Source organism: Bubalus kerabau, chromosome 3, assembly GCF_029407905.1.
Source record: "Bubalus kerabau isolate K-KA32 ecotype Philippines breed swamp buffalo chromosome 3, PCC_UOA_SB_1v2, whole genome shotgun sequence".
NCBI lineage: Eukaryota > Metazoa > Chordata > Mammalia > Artiodactyla > Bovidae > Bubalus > Bubalus kerabau.
In genome coordinates, this window is record NC_073626.1 from 121434582 (window position 1) to 121456257 (window position 21676).

The 21676-nt window shown below is 35.9% G+C and overlaps 1 protein-coding gene across 1 annotated transcript in view; it reads left to right on the top strand.

Moving 5' to 3' along the window:
• The window catches only part of DPP10 (dipeptidyl peptidase like 10), an 802980-nt gene that overhangs the window by 609023 nt on the left and 172281 nt on the right, over positions 1-21676 (top strand). Inside the window, exons 6-7 of the mRNA XM_055572870.1 lie at positions 18042-18094; positions 18194-18275. Of these exons, the coding sequence (XP_055428845.1) occupies positions 18042-18094; positions 18194-18275 (135 nt within the window). The remainder of the gene's footprint in view (positions 1-18041; positions 18095-18193; positions 18276-21676) is intronic.

The following is a 21676-nucleotide window of genomic DNA, read 5'->3' on the forward strand; positions in this document are numbered from 1 at the left end:
AGTAAATTATAGATTTCAAGGTCTCTCCTAGGTGATTTCCTGGAATTCATAATTTTATAAAGTTCTTATAATGATTTTATGATTCAGAAGAGTTGAACTCAGTCAGTGCTCTGTTGTGACCTAGATCGGTGGGATGGGGGTCGGAGCGAGATCCCAGAAGGAGGGGGTATATGTGTACATACAGCTGACGCACTTCATTGTAGCAGAGCCCAACTAACCTTTGTAAAGCAACTATGTGAGTGTATGTGCTCAGTCGCTCAGTGGTGTCCAACTTGGCAACCCCATGGACTATAGTTCACCAGGCTACTCTGTTCATGGAATTTTTCAAGCAAGAACACTGGAGTAGGTTGCCTTTCCTTCTGCTTAAGTGGATCTTCCAGATCCAGGGGCTGAACCCATGTCTCCTGAGTCTCCTGCATTGGCATGTGGATTTTTACCACTGAGCCACCTATACCCCAATTTAAAAATATCTGAAATCAAAAGACATTTCCTTTAAGAGGGGAAGGGAAGGATACTTTGGATTATATTAAGTCTCCTACATACGTACAAGCCTTCAAATATGTGAATGTGCTACTACCCAGACTTCACTGCATCATTTGTTCAAAAGGGTAGATAGAATTAAATCCATCAAGGAACCAGACCTGTGATGTAAACATTGGGTGTGAGTGAAATTGCAGCTTGCCTTCCATCTCCTATTGCTGACCATCTTTTAGCTCTACTATCTCCCACGTCCTCTTCCTCCTGCAGTCACTAACTCTTCTTACCTGTTCACTCAATGCCAGCCCCTGTATGCTGGCTGTTGTACTGCACTTTTCAAGGTCCTGTACTGTAAGATTTAAAATGTTTTCTTTATTATTGTGTTTCTTTTTTAATGTATTATTTTGTGTGAAAAGTATTATAAACGTATTACAGTTCAGGACTATATACTCAATTGGGTTGGTTGGGTACCAGGCTAACTTTTTAGGTCTTACAAACTAATTGAACTTAAGAACATGTTCTTATAATGGAGCTTGTAGGGGAGTTACTGTAGGAGACTTACTGTGTCAAGATACTAATGAGTCCAAGTGCAGCACTGGGACTCTGGGGTCAACCAAATTGGGCACAGAAGTAAAGGAAACAGATCCACATACTTTAGCTTTTTACAATTTGCCCAGATCATCAGATTTTGGGTATAAATCATATGTACTTGCAAGTATTATATTTCATACAATATATAGCTTTCTAAGAGGGAGAAAAGGTCTATTGTTGATCCTTCAGCTCTGGTACCTGCTCTACCTGATGGTTTCTGAATGATCTATGTGTCATTTTGAAGGCTCAGTTGGTTCAATTGAGAAAGTCCTGCTTTTAGTAATAATCAAATTGGCATAGGCCACTTTTCCAGATGGATATACATGAAGATTGAGATTGAAAGTCAATTCTTTATATATTTGATTTTCATGCCATTAGAAATGTTACAAATAGAGGGATCAAAGGGATTTTATATTGAAAATCAGTGGAGCATTATCTTTGCCATGTGGGGTGAAAACTTCCTTTAGATATTAATGTCACAATTTTGTTTCAAGTTCTGTTTTCTATTGAAAAATAAATATTTCCTTATAGCTTAGAATTCAAGTCAACGTTATAAGCAGCATATAAAAGCACATTCATTTTTATGGATGTCTGCCTATATTTTTATTCCAGGGCTATTGTCAAATATTTTCAGCCTACAACATTTACCCTTAAAAGAGTTCTCTATTAACTCTTTCAGTAACTTCTTATCCTTAATTTTTAAAAAAAAATTATTGGCATATAGTTGCTTAAGAATATTGTGTTAGTCTTAGCTGTACAGCAGTGATTCAGCTATACATATACATATATACATTATTTTTCAGATACTTTAATCATATAGGTTATACAGAACATTGAGTAGAGTTTCCTGTGTTATACAGTAGGTCCTTGCTGGTTATCTACTTTATATATAGTAGTGTGTATATGTTAATCCCAAGATCCTTATTTATCCCTGCCTGCTATTTTTTCCCTTTTGTAACCATAAGTTTGTTTTCAAAATCCGTGAGTCTATTTCTATTTTGTAAATAAGTTCAGTTGTATCATTTTTAAACATTAGATTCCATATATGTGATATCATATGATATTTGTCTTTATCTGACTTCATGATTATCGTTCATGATTATCATTCATTATCATTGAATGATACTGATTATCATTCATCTAGTATGATAATCTCTAGATCCATTCATATTGTTGCAAATGAAATCATTTTATTCTTTTTTATGGCTGAGTAGTATTCCATTGTCAGAGAAGACAATGGCACCCCACTCCAGTACTCTTGCCTGGAAAATCCCATGGGCGGAGGAGGCTGGTAGGCTGCAGTCCATGGGGTCGCTAAGAGTCGGACACGACTGAGCGACTTCACTTTCACTTTTCACTTACATGCATTGGACAACGAAATGGCAACCCACTCCAGTGTTCTTGCCTGGAGAATCCCAGGGACAGGGGAACCTGGTGGGCTGCCGTCTATGGGGTCGCACAGAGTCGGACACAACTGAAGCGACTTAGCAGCAGCAGCAGCAGTATTCCATTGTAGATACATACACATCTTCTCTATCTAGTCCTCTGTTGATGAACATTTAGGTTACTTCCATGTCTTGGCTATTTTAAATAGTGCTGCAGTGAACATTGGGTTGCATGTATCTTTTTGGATGATGGTTTTCTATGGATATATGCCCAGGAGGGGCTTTCCAGGTGATGCTAAGTGGTAAAGAATCTGCTCACCAATGCAGGAGACATAAGAGATATGGGTTTGATTCCTGGGTAGGGAAGATCCCCTGGAGAAGGAAATGGCAACCCACTCAACTGTTTTTGCCTGGAGAATCCCATGGACAGAGGAGCCTGGTGGGCCACAGTCCATGGGGTCACAAACAGACACAACTGAAGCTGTTTAGCATGGACACAGATACCCTGGAGTGGGATTGCGGGATCATATGTTAGTTCTATTTTTAGGTTTTTAGGAACCTCCATACCATTCTTCATAATAGTTGTATCAATTTAAATTCCCCTTAACAGTGTGGGAGGGTTCCTTTTTCTCCACATCCTCTCCAGCATTTATTGTTTGTAGACTTCTTGATGGTGGCCATTCTGACTGGTGTGAGGTGATACCTCAGTGTAGTTTTGATTTGCATTTTTCTGATAATTACTGATGTCAAGCATCTTTTCATTTTTTTTTTGGGGGGGGTCATCTGTATGTTTTCTTTGTAGAAATTTCTATTTATTTTGATCTTCCACCCATTGTTTTGATTGAGTTGTTTGTTTCTTTGACAGTGTTCAGCATAAATTGTCTAGATGTTTTGGAGATTAAACCCTTGCAGTGAATATATATACAAATATTTTCTCCCATTATGAGGGTTGTCTTTTTGCGTTGTTTATGATTTCTTTGGCTGTGCAAAAGCTTTTTAGTTTAATTACATCCCATTTGTTCATTTTGGTTTTTATTCTCATTTCTCTAGGAGAATGATCCAAAAAGATAGTGCTGTGATTTATGTCAAAGAGTGTTCTACTTTTGTGTTCCTCTAAGAGTTTATAGTGTGTGACCTTTCGTTTAGGTCTTTGTTTCATTTTGACTTTATTTTTGTACATGGTGTTAGAGAATGTTCTAATTTCATTCTCTTGCATGTAGCTCTTCAGTTTTCCTAGCACCACTTATTAAGAGACTGTCTTTTCTCCATTGTATATTCTTGCCTCCTTTTTCATAGACTAATTGATCATTGGCATGAGGGATTATTTCTGGGCTTTCTACCCTGTATCCCATCCTTAAGAAAATCATTGATTCCTCTTGAAGATGTTTTTATCACTATGAAAAGAAAAAGTTATGTCACTTGTTCAAGTTTTCACAGTAAATGTTGAACCAAACAATCTACAAACTTTTACACTCAATCCACAGTCTTCATATTATATTACTCTGCAAGCTTATGATGATAGAAGATATTAAATTAAAACAAGAACAAGTAAATTATGCTCATGACCAATAAAAGTATATTTTAAGAAACTGACTCAAGTTTTTTGAAAGTAAGAAACAATAACCTTTCATTTGACAACAATTAATCCTATTCTTGGTTTAACTGAAATTTAATCAGGAGTGTAACTAGAATTTAATCAGCAGATTAAGACCTGCACTTAGGCAAGATTTAGAGTGTATGTATGTCACAAAAAAGTGAAATGAACTAACTTTCTCAGATGTTCAGTTCAGTTAAGTCACTCAGTTGTGTCCAACTCTTTGCGACCCCATAAATCGCAGTATGCCAGGCCTCCCTGTCCATCAACAACTCCTGGAGTTCACTCAAACTCGTGTCCATCGAGTCAGTGATGCCATCCAGCCATCTCATCCTCTGTCATCCCCTTCTCCTCCTGCCCCCAATCCCTCCCAGTATCAGGGTGTTTTCCAATGAGTCAACTCTTTGCATGAGGTGGCCAAAGTACTGGAGTTTCAGCTTCAGCATCAGTCCTTCCAATGAACACCCAGAACTGATCTCCTTTAGGATGGTATGGTTGGATCTCCTTGTAGTCCAAGGGACTCTCAAGAGTCTTCTCCAACACCACAGTTCAATGTATATCTGTGGTGGATTCATTTTGATATTTGGCAAAACTAATACAATTATGTAAAGTTTAAAAATAAAATTAAAAAAAAAACCAAAAAAACAACAAAAAAAGCATCAATTCTTCGGTGCTCAGCTTTCTTCACAGTCCAACTCTCACATCCATACATGACCACTGGAAAAACCATAGCCTTGACTAAATGGACCTTTGTTGTTTAAAATGTATTTTAAAGTTGTAGTGATTCTAGTCAGAAAAAAAAATCAGTTATAGAAGGGATTTAGGATGTACATTAAGTAAAAAGATAAATTACAATCAGTTATACTGGAGAACAGCCTGGTTATTTGGGGAAGGAAACAATTGAATTTATACTTCACCCTTTATTTTATTTTTTTAACCAAATAATAAGCTTTAATTTAAATATGTTACAGTGGAACATAACAATTCTATACTTCACCCTTTAAACCAAAAATAATTTTAGGTGGATAAAGGATATCATGGATTTTAGAAGTACTAAAAAATAACTGTTTAAAGTCTATAGTGTTGAGGTAATGAAGCTTCTTTTGGCGCAGCACTAGGATCTGAAATAGTAAATAGCTTTTAGAAATAATCACACAGAGATTTAACATTTCTCTTTAGAAAATAACCAGGGCTTTCCTGGTGGCTCAGATGGTAAAGTGTCTGCCCACAATGCGGGAGACCTGGGTTCAATCCCTGGGTTGGGAAGATCCCATAGAGAAAGAAATGGCAACCTACTCCAGTATTCTTACCTGGAAAATCCCATAGACAGAGGATCCTGGTAGGCTACAGTCCATGGGGTAGCAAAGAGTCAGACATGACTGAGCGACTTCACTTCACTTCACTTAGAAAATACACATAGAAAAAGAGAAAAGGCAAACTTTAGTTGGGTAAAATATTTATTGCATGCATGAAAATATATTTTCAATTTGTAATATAAAAAGAGCTTTTAGATATCAACAAGGATAAGACCAACAATCTGTTTGAAAAGACAATGATAGGTGAGTCACAAATGAATAAATACAAATCTTTAGGAAAAATACAAAGCAATATGACAGGCTAGTTAGGCTTAATCATAATCTAGCTGCAAGTTTAATAATGATGTTTGTTTTCATTTTTGCCATTCAAACAATCTAAATCAGCACAATGGGTAATATTATTTTATTGTGGTATTAAAGATAAGCTATTGTACTTGTAAAGCACATAACATTATAAATTATTTCTAGTCTTTCTAGAAAATGACTTGGTAATATGAAGCAAAATGTAAAATGTGCAAATCTTCTGACCTACAAATTTTACTTTGGGTCACGTATCCTAAGAATATGTGTAAATATCCAATGAAAATAATTTCAATATTTTGCTTATGTGAAAAATTTAATAATCTAGATAGCTATTAACATGTAAATACTTGCATAAATTAAAATATATTCTTTAAAATTATGTTTTTAATTTTTTCTCTTATATTTTAGCAATTATTCAAAACAAATGAGTCAATTATTTATGGAGTTATGGTAACTAGTATGAATTACATACAATTAATTTTTATGGTTGTTTTCCTTTCCTGTTTGATAGTGAGAGGTTTCTTAAATTTTAAAATTTCAATTGCAATAATTTTTAGTTTTCCTGATTTTCATGTGAGTTTTGATTTAGCCTCATGTAATAACTAGTTTCCTTATAATTTGTTATATATTCTTTAAAAGGAAATGGTTGGATATGTTTTGCTTTCTCCATTTTCCTAACAAATAAAGCAAAAAGTTTAAATAACTTGCTCAAGTAAACACAAGCTAGGACTTTATTCCATTGAAATAAAGAAAGGACCTTTTCATCAAGTTGCTGGGGATATAAATCACTAATTTCCTATGCTGCATACTTGGTTCAGTCAGCAAGGGCCTGCAAATATCTCCAAGTATTGTTGAATCAATGATGTTAATCCTTGTTTTTCAAGCAGCAGTACTAAGTGGAAACAGCTTGAGATTTTTGTCCCTGGCATTGTTGTTGTTGTTATTCAGTTGCCAAGTTGTGTCTGACTCTCTGCAGCCCCATGGACTGCAGCACACCAGGCCTCCCTGAGTCCTGTTGCAATAGATTTATTTCTTCATTGACATGCTTGAGAGAAATCTAGTGTATGGGTATTTTGATGATATTTCAGTTTTGCACTTTACAATACAATTTGAAAGCCTGCTTGCACTACTTGTCAGCAATTGACCCTTAAGTGCTATTCAGGTTATCAAACCAGATGTGTTTAATATTAGGACATAGGAAATAGTATAATGTCAGGTGGTTTGAAAGTAGTTTATTCACATGAATTAATATAGAAAGGTCTGGTATATGAAAATATTTTATTACAAAAGGTGGCACTGTCAATGAGGTTGGTACTTTAGTCAGCAGTATATTATGGTGAAAATTACCTGTTAAATATGAATAATTTAAAAACTGATGCCAGAGAGCTTCTTTGAAATGAAATTTTGTAGTATAGACAACTTCTCATGAATAAAATTATAAGAGTAATTCTAGGACTTATTGTTATGATGAACGGTTAATGTTTTTAACAGGAAATGTATCAGAAAATGGTTTCTTTCTCTCACTCAGCAATCTTGTATAATGAAATATATTCTTCGCATACTAGTTACTGTTACTTTGCAAGCCATAGGTTTGTATCCTGGGCACAACAAACCTATATGAAATTGAAAAATGATACCCAGGTCATTTTTTTTTTTGTCTGCTTTAAAGACTTGAGTCATTAGCCATCCATTTTCTTATACAAAACATATGTTTTAGATGAAATCATGTTTGAAAATGAAAGTCACTCATATGTCTGATTCTTTGCCACCCCATGGACTGTAGCCTGCCAGGCTACTCTGTCCATGGGATACTCCAGGAAAGAATACTGGAGTATTAGCTATAGTTTTGTAGCTAGTTTTCATTTGCTTCATGTAGAATATGAACTCTACCCTGGATAACTTTTACACATTTATTGTGTTCTGCATGCATGAGTGCTCAGTCGCTTCAGTCATATTCGACTCTTTTCAACCCTATGAACTATAACCCTCCAGGCTTCTTTGTCCTTGGTATTCTCCAGGCAATATTCTTCAGGCAAGTGGGTTGCCATTCCCTTCTCCAGGAGATTACCCCAACCCAGGGATCCAACCTTGGTCTCCTGCATTGCAGGCAGATTCTTTACCATCTGAGCCACCAAGGAAAATTTAATTTACTCTTATTAATCAAATTAATTATCTATGTATTTTTATTAGGTTGTCCATTTTCATAGTACAGTGACAGTACTGTATTTCAACTAGTGAACACACTATGAATACTAAAAAAAAAAAAAAAAAAAAAAAAAAAAAACCAATGTCCTATCTTCTCCAAATGGGAAGCCTACTAGACTCAAATAAAACAAGAAAGAGTCAAAATATTGCTATGTATTCAACGTGATGATGACATCATGATGCCTTTAGGCTAACAGAAAGACTAAATTGGGTAGTGAGAAATTGTCTTTTTTTAATCAGCAAATTTATTTTTATTTTATATAGGTTTTTCCAAAATTAATGCTGAATTTAAGCAGCATCTAAACTTCATCTTCTCTAGCATCATTTATGTTAGTCTCACCCTCTTGAATATTTTACTGTCTGCCACTTACCGTAAAGGTGATACAATGAAAGAATCTTACATTGTTCTTTTATGTGGTAACACTTTAAAACATGCCTGCCTGTGTGGAATTTATAAGATTTTGGTTCCAATCATGGTTTTACTTGTTTATCTCAGAGGAGGAGGAGGTTTTTTTTTTTTTTTTCTTTTTTCTTGTATACAGAATTCTTTATATTTCTTAAAGGATAAAACATAGAAAAAAAAGTTTTTGTTTTTTTTTTTTTTGCAGGTGCATGCTCAGTTATGTCCAACTCTTTGTGACCCCATGGAATGTAGCCCACCAGGCTCCTCTGTCCATATAATTCTCCAGGCAAGGATACTGGAGAGGGTTGCCATTTCCTCTTCCAGGGAATCTACCTGACACAGGGATTGAACTTGCATCTTCTGCATTCACCAGTGGATTATTTAACCACTGAGCCACCTGTGAATCCCAGAAACCATTTTTATCCACTTTCAGATTGAGGATCAAGGGGAATGACATCAGTGAAAATCTCAAAGTAGGGAAATCTAGGGTGTGTTCATCCCAAGAAGCACTGACATAGGTGGTAAAACCTGTCAGTAATGATCTTATCAACACATATAAGTTTTTTAAAATTAATTTTTATTGGCATGTAGTTGATTTACAGTGTTGTTAGTTTCTGCTATACAGCAAAGTGAATCAGTTATGCATATGCATATATCCACTCTTTTTTAGAGTCTTTTTCCAATATAGGTCATTACAGATTATTGAGTCGAGTTCCCTGTGGTATATGGGCTTCCCTGGTTGCTCAGATGGTAAAGAATCTGCCAGCGATAAGGGAGACCTAGATTTAATCCCTGGCTTTGGAACATCCCCTGGAGAAGAGAACTGGCTATCCACTCTAGTATTATGGCCTGGAGAATTCCATGAACAGAGGAACCTGGGAGGCTACAGTCCATGGGGTCACAAAGAGTGGGACACGACTGAGCAACTTTCACTTTCACAGAGTGTTCATGTCAATCTTAAAGACTAAGGAAAGGAGACTAAAATATGACAAATATTACTTATACCTTTAATACCCTCCCATATTTATTTTCTCTTTCTACTAGTACTTGCTGTTCACAATGTTCACAGTTTGTTTTTTTTTTTTAATACAGTGTCTTAAAAAATTTTTTGTAGAACTGCATCTTGTAATTTTGTGAACCCTAATTACCCCACTAGAGTTTCCTACCTGATGGTCTGTTTTTTCATTGAATAATAAAGATAAAATTTCCAACAACAGAGCCACTCCTTACTCATCGCTAAGTTATTATCCTAGAACAAACTTCACATCATACCACTTATTTCCAAGAGAAACAAACACTTTGTTGCTACATGGTCTTTTCTCTCACTGCCATTTTTCACAAGTATTAATATTATTTATTCAGAGACCTACTTCCTCACACTTTAGTTTTCCTAACTGTCTGATTTAATGGCAAATCCAGAGTCCTATTTTAAATATACTCAAGGCCATGAAAATGCATGCTATTTATTCCATTTCGGCAGTTTAACTGCAGTGCAGAGGTTTGGTACCTAGAGATTTAAGCCTCTACTTAAGCATAAATTACTAAAGCACCCTTTCTTTTTTTCTTGTAAATGTAACTCTCTTTAACATGAATCTCCATAGATGTCTTAAGTAATAACTGATATTCCAAGGAAAAAATCTGAAAAACAGCTAAAGGAGAAGGGGATTTACATTTTTAATCTGATATATTAGATCATCTTTCAATGAAATCCCTGTTAACTGTGATAATCACAATTAATTCATGCCTACTCTTGTCCATAAATCTTTGGGTGGTGTCTTAAAAGGTCTTTCAGAAATAAATCTTTTGCAAAGCTGGAGTCATGCTTCCTGTCCCAGGTCCCTGAGAGAGTGTACAGAGAGATTAAGTCATAATATGTGTTGTAATCAGTCAGATGTAGGTGCAAATTGTGGCTCTGTCTCTTACTTAAACTTTCAATGCTTCCAGAGCCTGTCATATGAATTATGAATTACACTTTCTACTTCCTGAGGTTTATTTAACATAAATAATATATGTATAGTGCTCGGCAGTGTCCAGTATATAGTAAGTCTTCAATTCAATAATTATATTAGTCCCTTCTATGCCTAACTCAGCTGTTATCTTCTTTATGATTGCATCTTGAAACAGATTACTAACTGCCTTTTGGAAAGCTTATGGTTTATAATTTGCAAGTCCTAATTTAACCAAGACCTGCAACTAGATGCCCTTATGCTAATATGTTTCCTAACTTTGCCACCGCAAATGAGTGAGTTGTGGGCAGGGATCATGTTATAGTTTTTGCATTTGGCAAGGTACTTGACTTATGTGCTTGCATATAATTAGTATTCAACACATGTTTATAAACTGACCAACAAATATCAGATCAGATCAGTCTCTCAGTCCTGTCTGACTCTTTGCAACCCCATGAATCACAGCATGCCAGGTCTCCCTGTCCATCACCAACTCCCGGAGTTCACTCAGACTCATGTCCATCGAGTCAGTGATGCCATCCAGCCATCTCATCCTCTGTCGTCCCCTTCTCCTCTTGCCCCCAATCCCTCCCAGCATCAGAGTCTTTTCCAATGAGTCAACTCTTCGCATGAGGTGGCCAAAGTACTGGAGTTTCAGCTTTAGCATCATTCCTTCCAAAGAAATCCCAGGGCTGATCTCCTTCAGAATGGACTGGTTGGATCTCCTTGCAGTCCAAGGGACTCTCAAGAGTCTTCTCCAACACCACAGTTCAAAAGCATCAATTCTTCGGAGCTCAGCCTTCTTCACAGTCCAACTCTCACATCCATACATGACCACAGGAAAAACCATAGCCTTGACTAGACAAACCTTTGCTGGCAAAGTAATGTCTCTGCTTTTGAACATGCTATCTAGGTTGGTCATAACTTTCCTTCCAAGGAGTAAGCATCTTTTAATTTCATGGCTGCAGTCACCATCTGCAGTGATTTTGGAGCCCAGAAAAATAAAGTCTGACACTGTTTCCGGAGTAAATAAAAATTGTCAACTAATACTCTTTTGTATTTCATTCTTTTTAAAAATGGCTTTTATCACCATAATCATTTTTTAAAATGCTACCAAGTGCAAAACTGTGTCAAAGAAATTGTGTACTAGACATTTGATAACTGAATGGATGTAGCTAGTATTCATTTACTTCATGTAAAGCATGAACTCTAACCTGGATAACTTTTATACATTTATTGTGTTCTGCATGCATGAGTGAGTGCTCAGTCACTTCAGTCATATATGACTCTTTGCATCCCTATGAACTATAGCCCTCCAGGCTTCTTTGTCCATAGTATTTTCCAGGCCAGAATGTTGAAGTGGGTTGCCATTTCCTTCTCCAGGGCATCTTCCTAACTCAGGATCAAACCCATGTCTCCTGCATTGCAGGCAAATTCTTCACCCATTGAGCCACCTAGGAAGCCCTTTTGTGTTCTAGCAGGCCTTAAATATGACTGCTATTTTTCTTATTTCTTCCAGTAATATCTCATGCTATATCTATGTTATGTGTATAGTTGGTCTTCTATATTTAAGGATTCTGGAATTGCAAATATGCCTATTTTCTAAATTCAGTTTGTAACTTCAGGATCCATATTTTCTGCACATTCTCAGTCATTCAAGACAAGTGCCGAACAGGAGAACATTTGTGATGCCTGATGTGCACTTTCCCAGGTGAGATCAAAGAAGATGATGCAATGCCTTCTTTTTCCAGCTTTCATACTGTAAATTAGTGTCCTTTTGAGGGTCTTTTAGGGCTATTTTTTCATGTGTTTTTTTTTCATGATTTTGCCCTTTAAATGGCTCCCAAGCATAGAGCTGAAGTGCAGTCCAGTAGGCTGCCAGTGCCAGGTGCCAGTAGACTATGATGTGTTTTAAAGAGAAATTACATGAGTTAGGACTGAACAAAAAAGATCTTCATGACCCCAAATAATCACAATGGTGTGATCACTCATGTAGAGCCAGACATCCTGGAATGTGAAGTCAAGTAGGCCTTAGGAAGCATCACTATGAACAAAATTGGTGGAGGCGATCGAATTGCAGTTGAGCTATTTCAAATCCTAAAAGATGATACTGTGAAAGGGCTGCACTCAATATGCCAGCAAATCTGGAAATTCAGCAGTGGCCACAGGACTGGAAAAGGTCAGTTTTCATTCCAATCCCAAAGAAAGGCAATGCCAAAGAATGCTCAAACTACCACACAATTGCACTCATCTCACACGCTAGAAGAGTGATGCTCAAAATTCTCCAAGCCAGGCTTTAGCAATACATGAACCATGAACTTCCAGATGTTCAAGCTGGTTTTAGAAAAGGCAGAGGGACCAGAAATCAAATTGTCAACATCCTCTGTATCATCAAAAAAGCAAGAGAGTTCCAGAAAAACATCAAATAGTATTTCTGCTTTATTGACTATGCCAAAGCCTTTGACTGTGAGGATCACAGTAAACTATGGAAAATTCTGAAAGAGATGGGAATGCCAGACCACTTGACCTGCCTCTTGAGAAATTTGTAGGCAGGTGAAGAAGCAACAGTTAGAACTGGACATGGAACAACAGACCGGTTCCAAATAGGGATAGGAGTAACTCAAGGCTGTATATTGTCACCCTGCTCATTTAACTTATATGCAGAGAACACCATGAGAAATTCTGGGCTGGATGAAGCACAAGCTGGAATCAAGATTGCCGGGAAAAATATCAATAATCTCAGATATGCAGATGATACCACCCTTATAGGAGAAAGTGAAGAAGAACTAAAGAGCCTCTTGATGAAAGTGAAAGAGGAGAGTGAAAACGTTGGCTTAAAGCTCAACATTCAGAAAACTAAGATCATGGCATCCAGTCCCATCACTTCATGGCAAATAGATGGGGAAACAGTGGAAATAGTGGCAGACATTATTTTTTGGGCTCCAAAATCACTGCAGATGGTGACTGCAGCCATGAGATTAAAAGATGCTTGCTCCTTGGAAGAAAAGCTATGACCAACCTAGACAGCATATTAAAAAGCATAGACATTACTTTGCCAACAAAGATCCATCTAGCCAAGGCTATGGTTTTTCCAGTAGTCATATATGGATGAGAGTTGGACTATAAAGAAATATGAGTGCTAAAGAATTCAAAATACTTTTGAACTGTGATGTTGGAGAAGACTCTTGAGAGTCCCTTGGACTGCAAGGAGATCCAAATTATAATGGGAATCAGTCCTGAATATTCATTGGAAGGACTAATGTTGAAGCTGAAACTCCAATAATTTGGCCACCTGATGTGAAGAGCTGACTCATTGGAAAATACCCTGATGCTGGGAAAGATTGCAGGTGGGAGGAGAAGGGGACGACAGAGGATGAAATGGTTGGATGGTATCACCTACTCAATGGAGATGAGATTGGGTAAACTCGGGGAGTTGGTGGTATACAGGGAGGCCTGGCATGCTGCAGTCCATGGGGTCGCAAAGAGTCGAACACGACTGAGTGACTGAACTGAACTGAACATGAGTTAGGTAAGCTTCATTCAGACATGAGTTATAATACCATTGGCCATGAGCTCAATGCTAATGAATGAACAATATTCAGTGTTAGATGCCACTTTTTCAAGTTAAAAAGAAACACATTAAAAATGTATTGATTGTTTGATCAAAATGTAACCAGAGGCTCATAGGAATCTAATCCTGTATTTCTCCTAGGAGAAATCATTCAGTATTTTCTAATTCAATGTTCATGGTGACTTATAGATCATAACAGCAATAATGATAATCAATTATACCGATGATTAACATTTAGTAATCTTGTATAAGTTCCTAGAGATGATTGGAATTGGATTGGTTTGTGGGATCCTATGATATTTTCTGTACCTCCAATACCTTTTGGTATCAGGAGACTGAATATCATGTCAGGTCCAGCTTCCAGGAGTATACATTTGATCAAATTTTTACATAGTATGTCTCAGTTTTGCCCCACACCTACTACCTTTGCCATAACTATTCATACTCTGTAACAAGCAGTGGAGCATCATTTGCAGAGATGAGCTGTATATGTAATTTTTGACCATGAAATTTCTTTGTCACCATGGATCTTATCAGATGTTCAATTTGGCCCTCATTTTACAGCAGCCAATAATTACAGTAAAAAGACTGTTTCTAACCTTAAGGATTCCATTTTTAACTTCTCATCATAAAACAAGACCTACAAAGCCAATGTAGAAGAGATATATATGATAAAAGGAAGTGAAGATGTTAAAAAAGAATAGAAAAAACTAGAAATATAACTGCCATATGACCCAGCAATGCCACTGCTGGGCATACACTCCAAGGAAACCAGAATTGAAAGAGACACGAGTACCCCAATGTTCATCACAGCAGTGTTAACAATAGCTAGGCCATGGAAGTAATCTAGATGTCCATTGGCAGATGAATGGATAAGAAAACTGTGGTATATATACAATGGAATATTACTCAGCTATTAAAAAGAATGAATTTGAATCAGTTCTAATAAGGTGGATGAAACTGGAGCCTATTATACAGAGTGAAGTAAGTCAGAAAGAAAAACACCAATACAGTATAATAAAACATATATATGGCTTTTAGAAAGATGGTAACGATGATCCTCTATGTGAGACAGCAAAAGAGACACAGATGTCAAGAACATACTTTTGGACTCTGTGGGAGAAGCCGAGGGTGGGATGATTTGGGAGAATAGAATGGAAACATGTATATTACCATATGTGAAATAGATCGCCAGTCCAAGTTCAGTGCATGAGACAGGGGGCTCAGGGCCAGTGCACTGGGACAACCCTGAGGGATGGGATGGGGACGGAGGTAGGAGGGGGATTCAGGATGGGGAGCCATGTACACCCATGGCTGATTCCAATATTGTAAAGTAATTAGCCTCCAATTAAAATAAATAAATTAAAAAAAAAAGGAATAGAAATGCCATTCAAGGAGAGAGATGCAGATTAGCACAGACTGAATTTATTCCAATGTGCCTTAATGTAGATGTTCAATAAAACCAAGTTCATTTCTTCTTGAAAATTCCCCCTTTTAAAATCTCTGCAACACTATGCAAACAAACATAAAGAAATGTCTATCTCTAACCCTGTTTATCTCCTACCTTGTACTATTTATATTTTATGGTGGACACATAATGTAATTTAGTTATGGGAAAATTACAAAACAAGAAGTATTTGAGATCTTCTGTGAGTACATGCACACACACACACACACACACATACACATCAAGGATAGTGGATTTACTGGAAAGAGTTCTAAGCCAGGAGAAAAGGGTTAGGATCTAATTACCTGTAAACTGCAAACTATTGGCTTTTTAGGGAACCTATAGTTGAGGCTCAATCTCTGTGATATGTTTGCTATGTGTTTGCAGGTTGGGTAGGGTTAACTTTTTTAAAAAATTAAAGTATAGTTCACTTGCAATATTATATTAGCTTCAGGTATACAGGGCTTCCCTTGTGGCTCAGCTGATGAAGAATCCGCCTGCAATGTGGGAGACCTGGGTTCAATCCCTGGGTTGGGAAGATCTCCTGGAGAGGGAAAAGGCTACCCACTCCAGTATTTTGACCTGGAGAATCCATGTGGTTGTAAAGAGTCAGACACGACTGAGTGGCTTTCACTTTCAGGTGTACAACATAGTGATTCAATATTTTTATAGTTTATGCATATACAATATTATTAACTATACTTGTGACTTATTTATTTTATAACTTGTTGTTTGTACCTTTTAATCCCTTTCACCTGTTTTCCTCATCCTCTGATCCTCCTTCCTCTGGCAAATGCTAGTTAGTTCTCTGTATCTGCGAGGGTTAAATTCTTTATTATGATCTTCCATTTCAACATACCAGCTGAGAGAAACAAATACTGTATCAAGCTAAGAACTACAAAGCAGAAAGTAAATTTATATATTTTTCTCTCTAAATCCCATCATTGGAAAGACATCTAAGTTCTTAGGATTCATACACTGAGAAGAGCCCGTAACCTCTATAGCTCTACGTCATATAAATATGATAGAAAGAGACCAACATTCAATGATTATATTCATCCAGTTTTTGTGTCAGTGATTATTTTGGCTTGCTTTGACTAAAACAGTAGTGAATGGGAACTCTTTGTCAAGAGGGATATGAACCTAGAATTCATAGGAGAGTACATTAGGTAGATTAACAGATGGAATGAATAGTTTGTTTCTACCCATAACATCATTGAAACATTTGTCTGATTTGAAGACCACTTAATGACTTGGCAGTTTACTTTGGCAACAGAACTTTCTGAAATGGGAAAACAAAATGTAGAAGTGGTCACAGTTCTCACCTCTTTATCAGCTATAGTAGTAAATTCAAGATTTAAAATTTGTAATCAAATATGGAATTTTATAGAACACAATATGAATGCCAAAATAGACACCAGGAAAAATTTTTTTCACTTCTATGACTCTATAGTAAAGGTGATTTCAGGTTTAATAGTTATTCCAAAAGAAATGGAGGAAACACTTCATTATGAAACACAGTAATATAACAAATTGTGGGAGGATTGTAATTTCAATGCATAGAATGAACACTAGTATTTATTTACCAAATATGTGGCCAATCATGTTTAATTGAAGTTATTATTGCAGTGAGAAGAAATAATAATTGACTTCTGAGGAGTTTTAATTGACAGTATTATATTTGTGCAATGTACATCGACTATAGGATAAGAGAAGCTTTCATAATTACATGCTGAAAAATGAAAGTATTATTATAAGCTCTATGAATCATGTAAATAATAATATAACAATATAGTTAAGTGGAAAAAAGTTTCTTCACTAGATCCATATAGCTTAGAAAAATATAATTTCATTAAAATGTCACAATTTATCATCTCTCTCCCTAACCTATCTTTTACAATTTTCCTCATTTTCTCTGTATTCCATTATTTCATCATCTTTAATTAGTAAGAACCAAAATTTACGGATATCTTTGCATTATCCACTATGGTCCTTAATGCCACCTCAACACAGAAGCTGTGATCCTTTGGAGGATGCCCTTTAGAAAGAAACAGGACTCTTTATAAGATGAAATAGGATGTCTCTTGAAGATACATACTTGCGACCATTTATTTAACATATTTTTTTCAGATATTTCTATGAAGTGCTTGGGGTATTATCCCATTTTGTCTCCACAAGCACTTCCATTGGCAAGAGATTTTTCCCCATCAGAATCATTATTCAACAAATATTGATTGTATGTTGCAGGCAAACATGATACTATATAAGGTAATATGGCGGATGCCAAGGTATTACACACCTGGACCTGATTCCAGTGGGAAAAGGAAACAAGCACTTAAAATCTTATCTAATTTGTGCTACAGGATGTGAAATGTCCTAAGAGTCAAAAGTAAACTTTGAGAGAGAGAAATTCTCTAGATAGATAGGCTGTAATGGAAGGAGGAAAATTCTTCATCTGAGTGAAGTTAGGATATCGTAAAAAAATAAATAAATAAATAAGAGAGATATTCAGAATATACAGAAGGAACTTATCTAATATAGCTGAAGTATAGACTAGGTGAAGGGAAGTAGTGGATGATAAGAGTGGAAAACCATGTAGAACACAAATACCAAAACACTGGAGTGTCAATGTTTCAATATTCAAACTTGAATAAAGTTTGAACTTTATTTTATAGGTAATGAAGAATCACATTTTGAATTCTCTCTAAAACCAATTTTGCATTTCCAGAATTTAGTAAAAAACATATGTATACTCATTAAAATAGAGCCTTTACTCCAAACTATAACTCTTCTTTTGTTTCAGATTTTTCATTATTCGTATACTGCTTCGTATGTGATCTACAATATACACACTAGGTAAGTTCTTTGATCATCCATTTCCATGAGCAACTATCCAACTGAACTGTGGGTGTAGGTGTCAATTTGTTCATATAAAAATATTTACCTTTTTTCAAGGGAAGTTTGGGAGTTAAATCCTCCAGAAGTAGAGGACTCTGTCTTGCAGTACGCAGCCTGGGGTGTCCAAGGGCAGCAGCTGGTAAGTACAGGCATTAATATGCACCAAACACTGTCAGCCAGGGCCCTATGGGAAATGCCTATAGAAGGCAATGTCTTGTAAAAGTTGTCCTATTATATGGATGTTTTCCATTACTTTAATATCTTGTATCTAATACTCCAATTTAAGAATATATCAAACAGTACCAATATTATGTTGTCAATTAATTAAATAGTAAAAATGTATAGAGTAATGTGTGATTAAACTGCTAGTTGATCATGAAACCCAGAAGAGATCCAAGAATATGAAGGCCAGTTCTGCAAAATTCCGGTTACATAATGTTTTATTTATTCTTAAAGCAAAATTCAGAGCAAAAATTTAAGATAGTAGTCTACACTTGACAGTGTTCTCTTAAGAAAGGGTTTTTTCATCATCATAATTTGAAATAATTTTGAAATTATCACAAGTTCTAAAAGAGAATGATTGATGTAAAAGCAATTTGAGCTTCATGATATTCTTGTACATGTCTCATGCAGGCCTGGATATAGATTTTAAGGGCAGACTACTCAGAAAGTGGTATTGCTTGTTTGCATGGCTTCAGCATGGTCAAAAGTAGTACACATGGCCAAACTGATTTCTAAGTTTTTTTGTGTGTTTATATGCCTACTAGCAACAATGTGAGAATTCCCTTTGTTCCGTATCCTCATCAATACCTAGTTTTTCCAGGCTGTCATATTTTTTGTTAATAATGACATTATTGCTTCTTTATTCCAATTTCTATACTTTTTATTTTATTAAAATCTTTTTGCACTAGCTAACCTACAGATGTGTCTAGTTATGGTGTGATAGTTTCTTTTTTTGTGGAAAGATTTTTTTTAATTATTTTATTATAACTGTAAGATTAAGGTTTTGGTAATCTGTGCATTTATAAAATTCCATTTCACCTAAATTTTCAAATTTTTATCATAATACATTTAACTTCTCTGTTTTTTTAAGCTTTACATTTGTTTCTGTATTTATTTTTTCGTGTTTTCTAATATTATTTGTAGGTTCTGTTCTCTTTTTTTTCATGGTCAGCTTTGGTTGATATTTATAAATTTCACATTTGTCTTGTCAAAAAGCCAAATATTGAATTGATTTTATCCTTCCTAGTATAATGTTAGTGTTTCCTTTTTCTTTTGTAAAAAATAACTGAAGACTAGAATTTTCTCTAAATTTTGCTTAATATTCATTCAAGTTTGATAGTGATATTTTTATACTAATTTGGTTTGAATATGTAGAAAATAGATCATATGTTCTTACTTCTGATGGGTTATTTTGATGTTTGTTTTCGAATTTACAAAACTATGAACTCTGATTTGAAATTGATTTCTAAAGTTCAAAAGCAGGTCTCTGTAATACTGACTTTGGAAATAATAAGAGTTGATTAATGGCTTAACATAAACTTTTACAGATGTTTTCCATGTGGGAAGTACAATGTTTTATATGTGCCTATTAGGTCTATCTTAATACATAATTAAGTTTTTAAGGCTTTTTAAAACAAGTTTGTCAATAACAATGAGAGAAATACATGCAAATTTGCCAGACGTTAGACTTGAAGCTGCTTAAGCATCTTTATGGTTGTATTTTATAAAGAAATCCTATGTAACAGTCTATTCACTGTCATATCTACTCTAAATGGTTGATTAAGTTATTTTAAAGACAACAAGTAGTAATTTAAAAATGAAAAAAATACTGCTGTGATTCTGTCCTCAACAGAAGGCAGAGGTTACACTAAAACAGGCCTTAATCCAGGCACCTGCTTTGAGGGTGCCAAACCTAGAGAAAGCATTCCATCTATATGTCCATAAGAAGGAAGACATAGATTTGGGAATGTTAACTTAAACGTTGGGACCTGAACTCCAGTCAGTGGCATACTTGTCCAAGAGGCTCCACCCAACCACCTGAGGCTGGCCTCCCTGCCTTCAAAACCTTGCAGTCATTGCAAACTTGATAAAAGATGCTTTAAAACTTGGGGGCAAACTGTTTTTATTAGACACCAAGGGAAACAACTCCTGAATGGGAGAGGTCACTTATGGATGTCTGATCAAAAGATCTTCAGATACTAAGTAATATTTAACAAAATCCTGCTTGTTTGAGCTACAAGTGGTCTGTCATTCCAGATCTTTTTAACAATGAAACAGAAGGCAGAAGACCATATTAATAACAACAAACTAGTTACAGTTACAGCTCGGTTACAGCTCACGTGGGAAGCAGGCAGGGGCAAAGGGCAGTGGCTTCCAAGATGCAAGTGCAGGTCAACCCCTAAAGCGGTCCTGATTCCTCTTGGCTTCCCTTTTTATTGTTTCTGTCTCCTCCCTGTGAAGCCTGGTGGGTTACATCCTATGAAAAATAGGTGGTGGTTCAAGTATTCACCAGATTGTTTATGCCCAGGACCAGAGGTTCTCACTCAGGTCCTCGACTTCCTCTTTTGTAGGCACCCCCAACCTGCGTTGTTCTGCTATCTTGGACTCTTTGTTTTTTTTCTATTCTAACTACCTGACAATTCTAATACCATAGATTATAAGCAGTGTGTTTGTCTTTATCATATGTCTATTTTAGAAACATTTAAAACAGTGTATTTATATTCCTAGGTAGGACTGTCTCTAGATCCATTCCATTATGATATTCCTAAAAGCTGGCAGCAGAAAATGCACAGAATATGCTAGATATAAAGGTGCAGGTCTGATTCAGAGAAGGCAAGAATCAATGTGTGCATGGGCAATGGTGAAGTGGGCAGTTGTATAGTCCTACTCACTTTGCTCTGCTGCTGACAAGAGAGCTGGTTCATAGGGCAGAGGCAGATTCTAAACACACAAAATGTCAGAACACAGAAACCCAAGATAACCTCATGTTTGTGGCACTTGAGAGTCCTTGGGACAAATCTATAAATGACTCTTGTTCTGCAAGTCTGAGAGGAGAAAAATTCTGTGCCAAAGTTTATGACAAAAAAACAGTTTCATACTCTCAATGAAGTAGTATTAGTCGCATGCATTTTCTCTAATGATTCATATTTGCTATTGATTCATTATTCTTTAACATATTTGAAACAGTCATAAAAGTGCTAAAAGTTTATAAAAAGCATAGATCTTCTCAAGGGAGTTATCTTGCAGGTGATTGAATCCTCATACATCTATATTTGAGAATGCTACTTAATCTCCATATGCCTTAGTCTCCTTATCTGTAAAGTGCTGACAATAGCAATGCTTTACTAATAATGCTATCATGTTTAATAAGTATCAATCAAGCATATAGGATTTTAGAGGTGTTAGATTTTATTGTTTTTAAAAGATAAAAAAAAAACTTTGTCATTTGAATTTTAACTTCTTTAGGACTTTTGATGTCACTAAATTTGTGAAGAAATGAGGTTAAGTTCTGTGTAATGGCATTTTTCAAAGTCATTT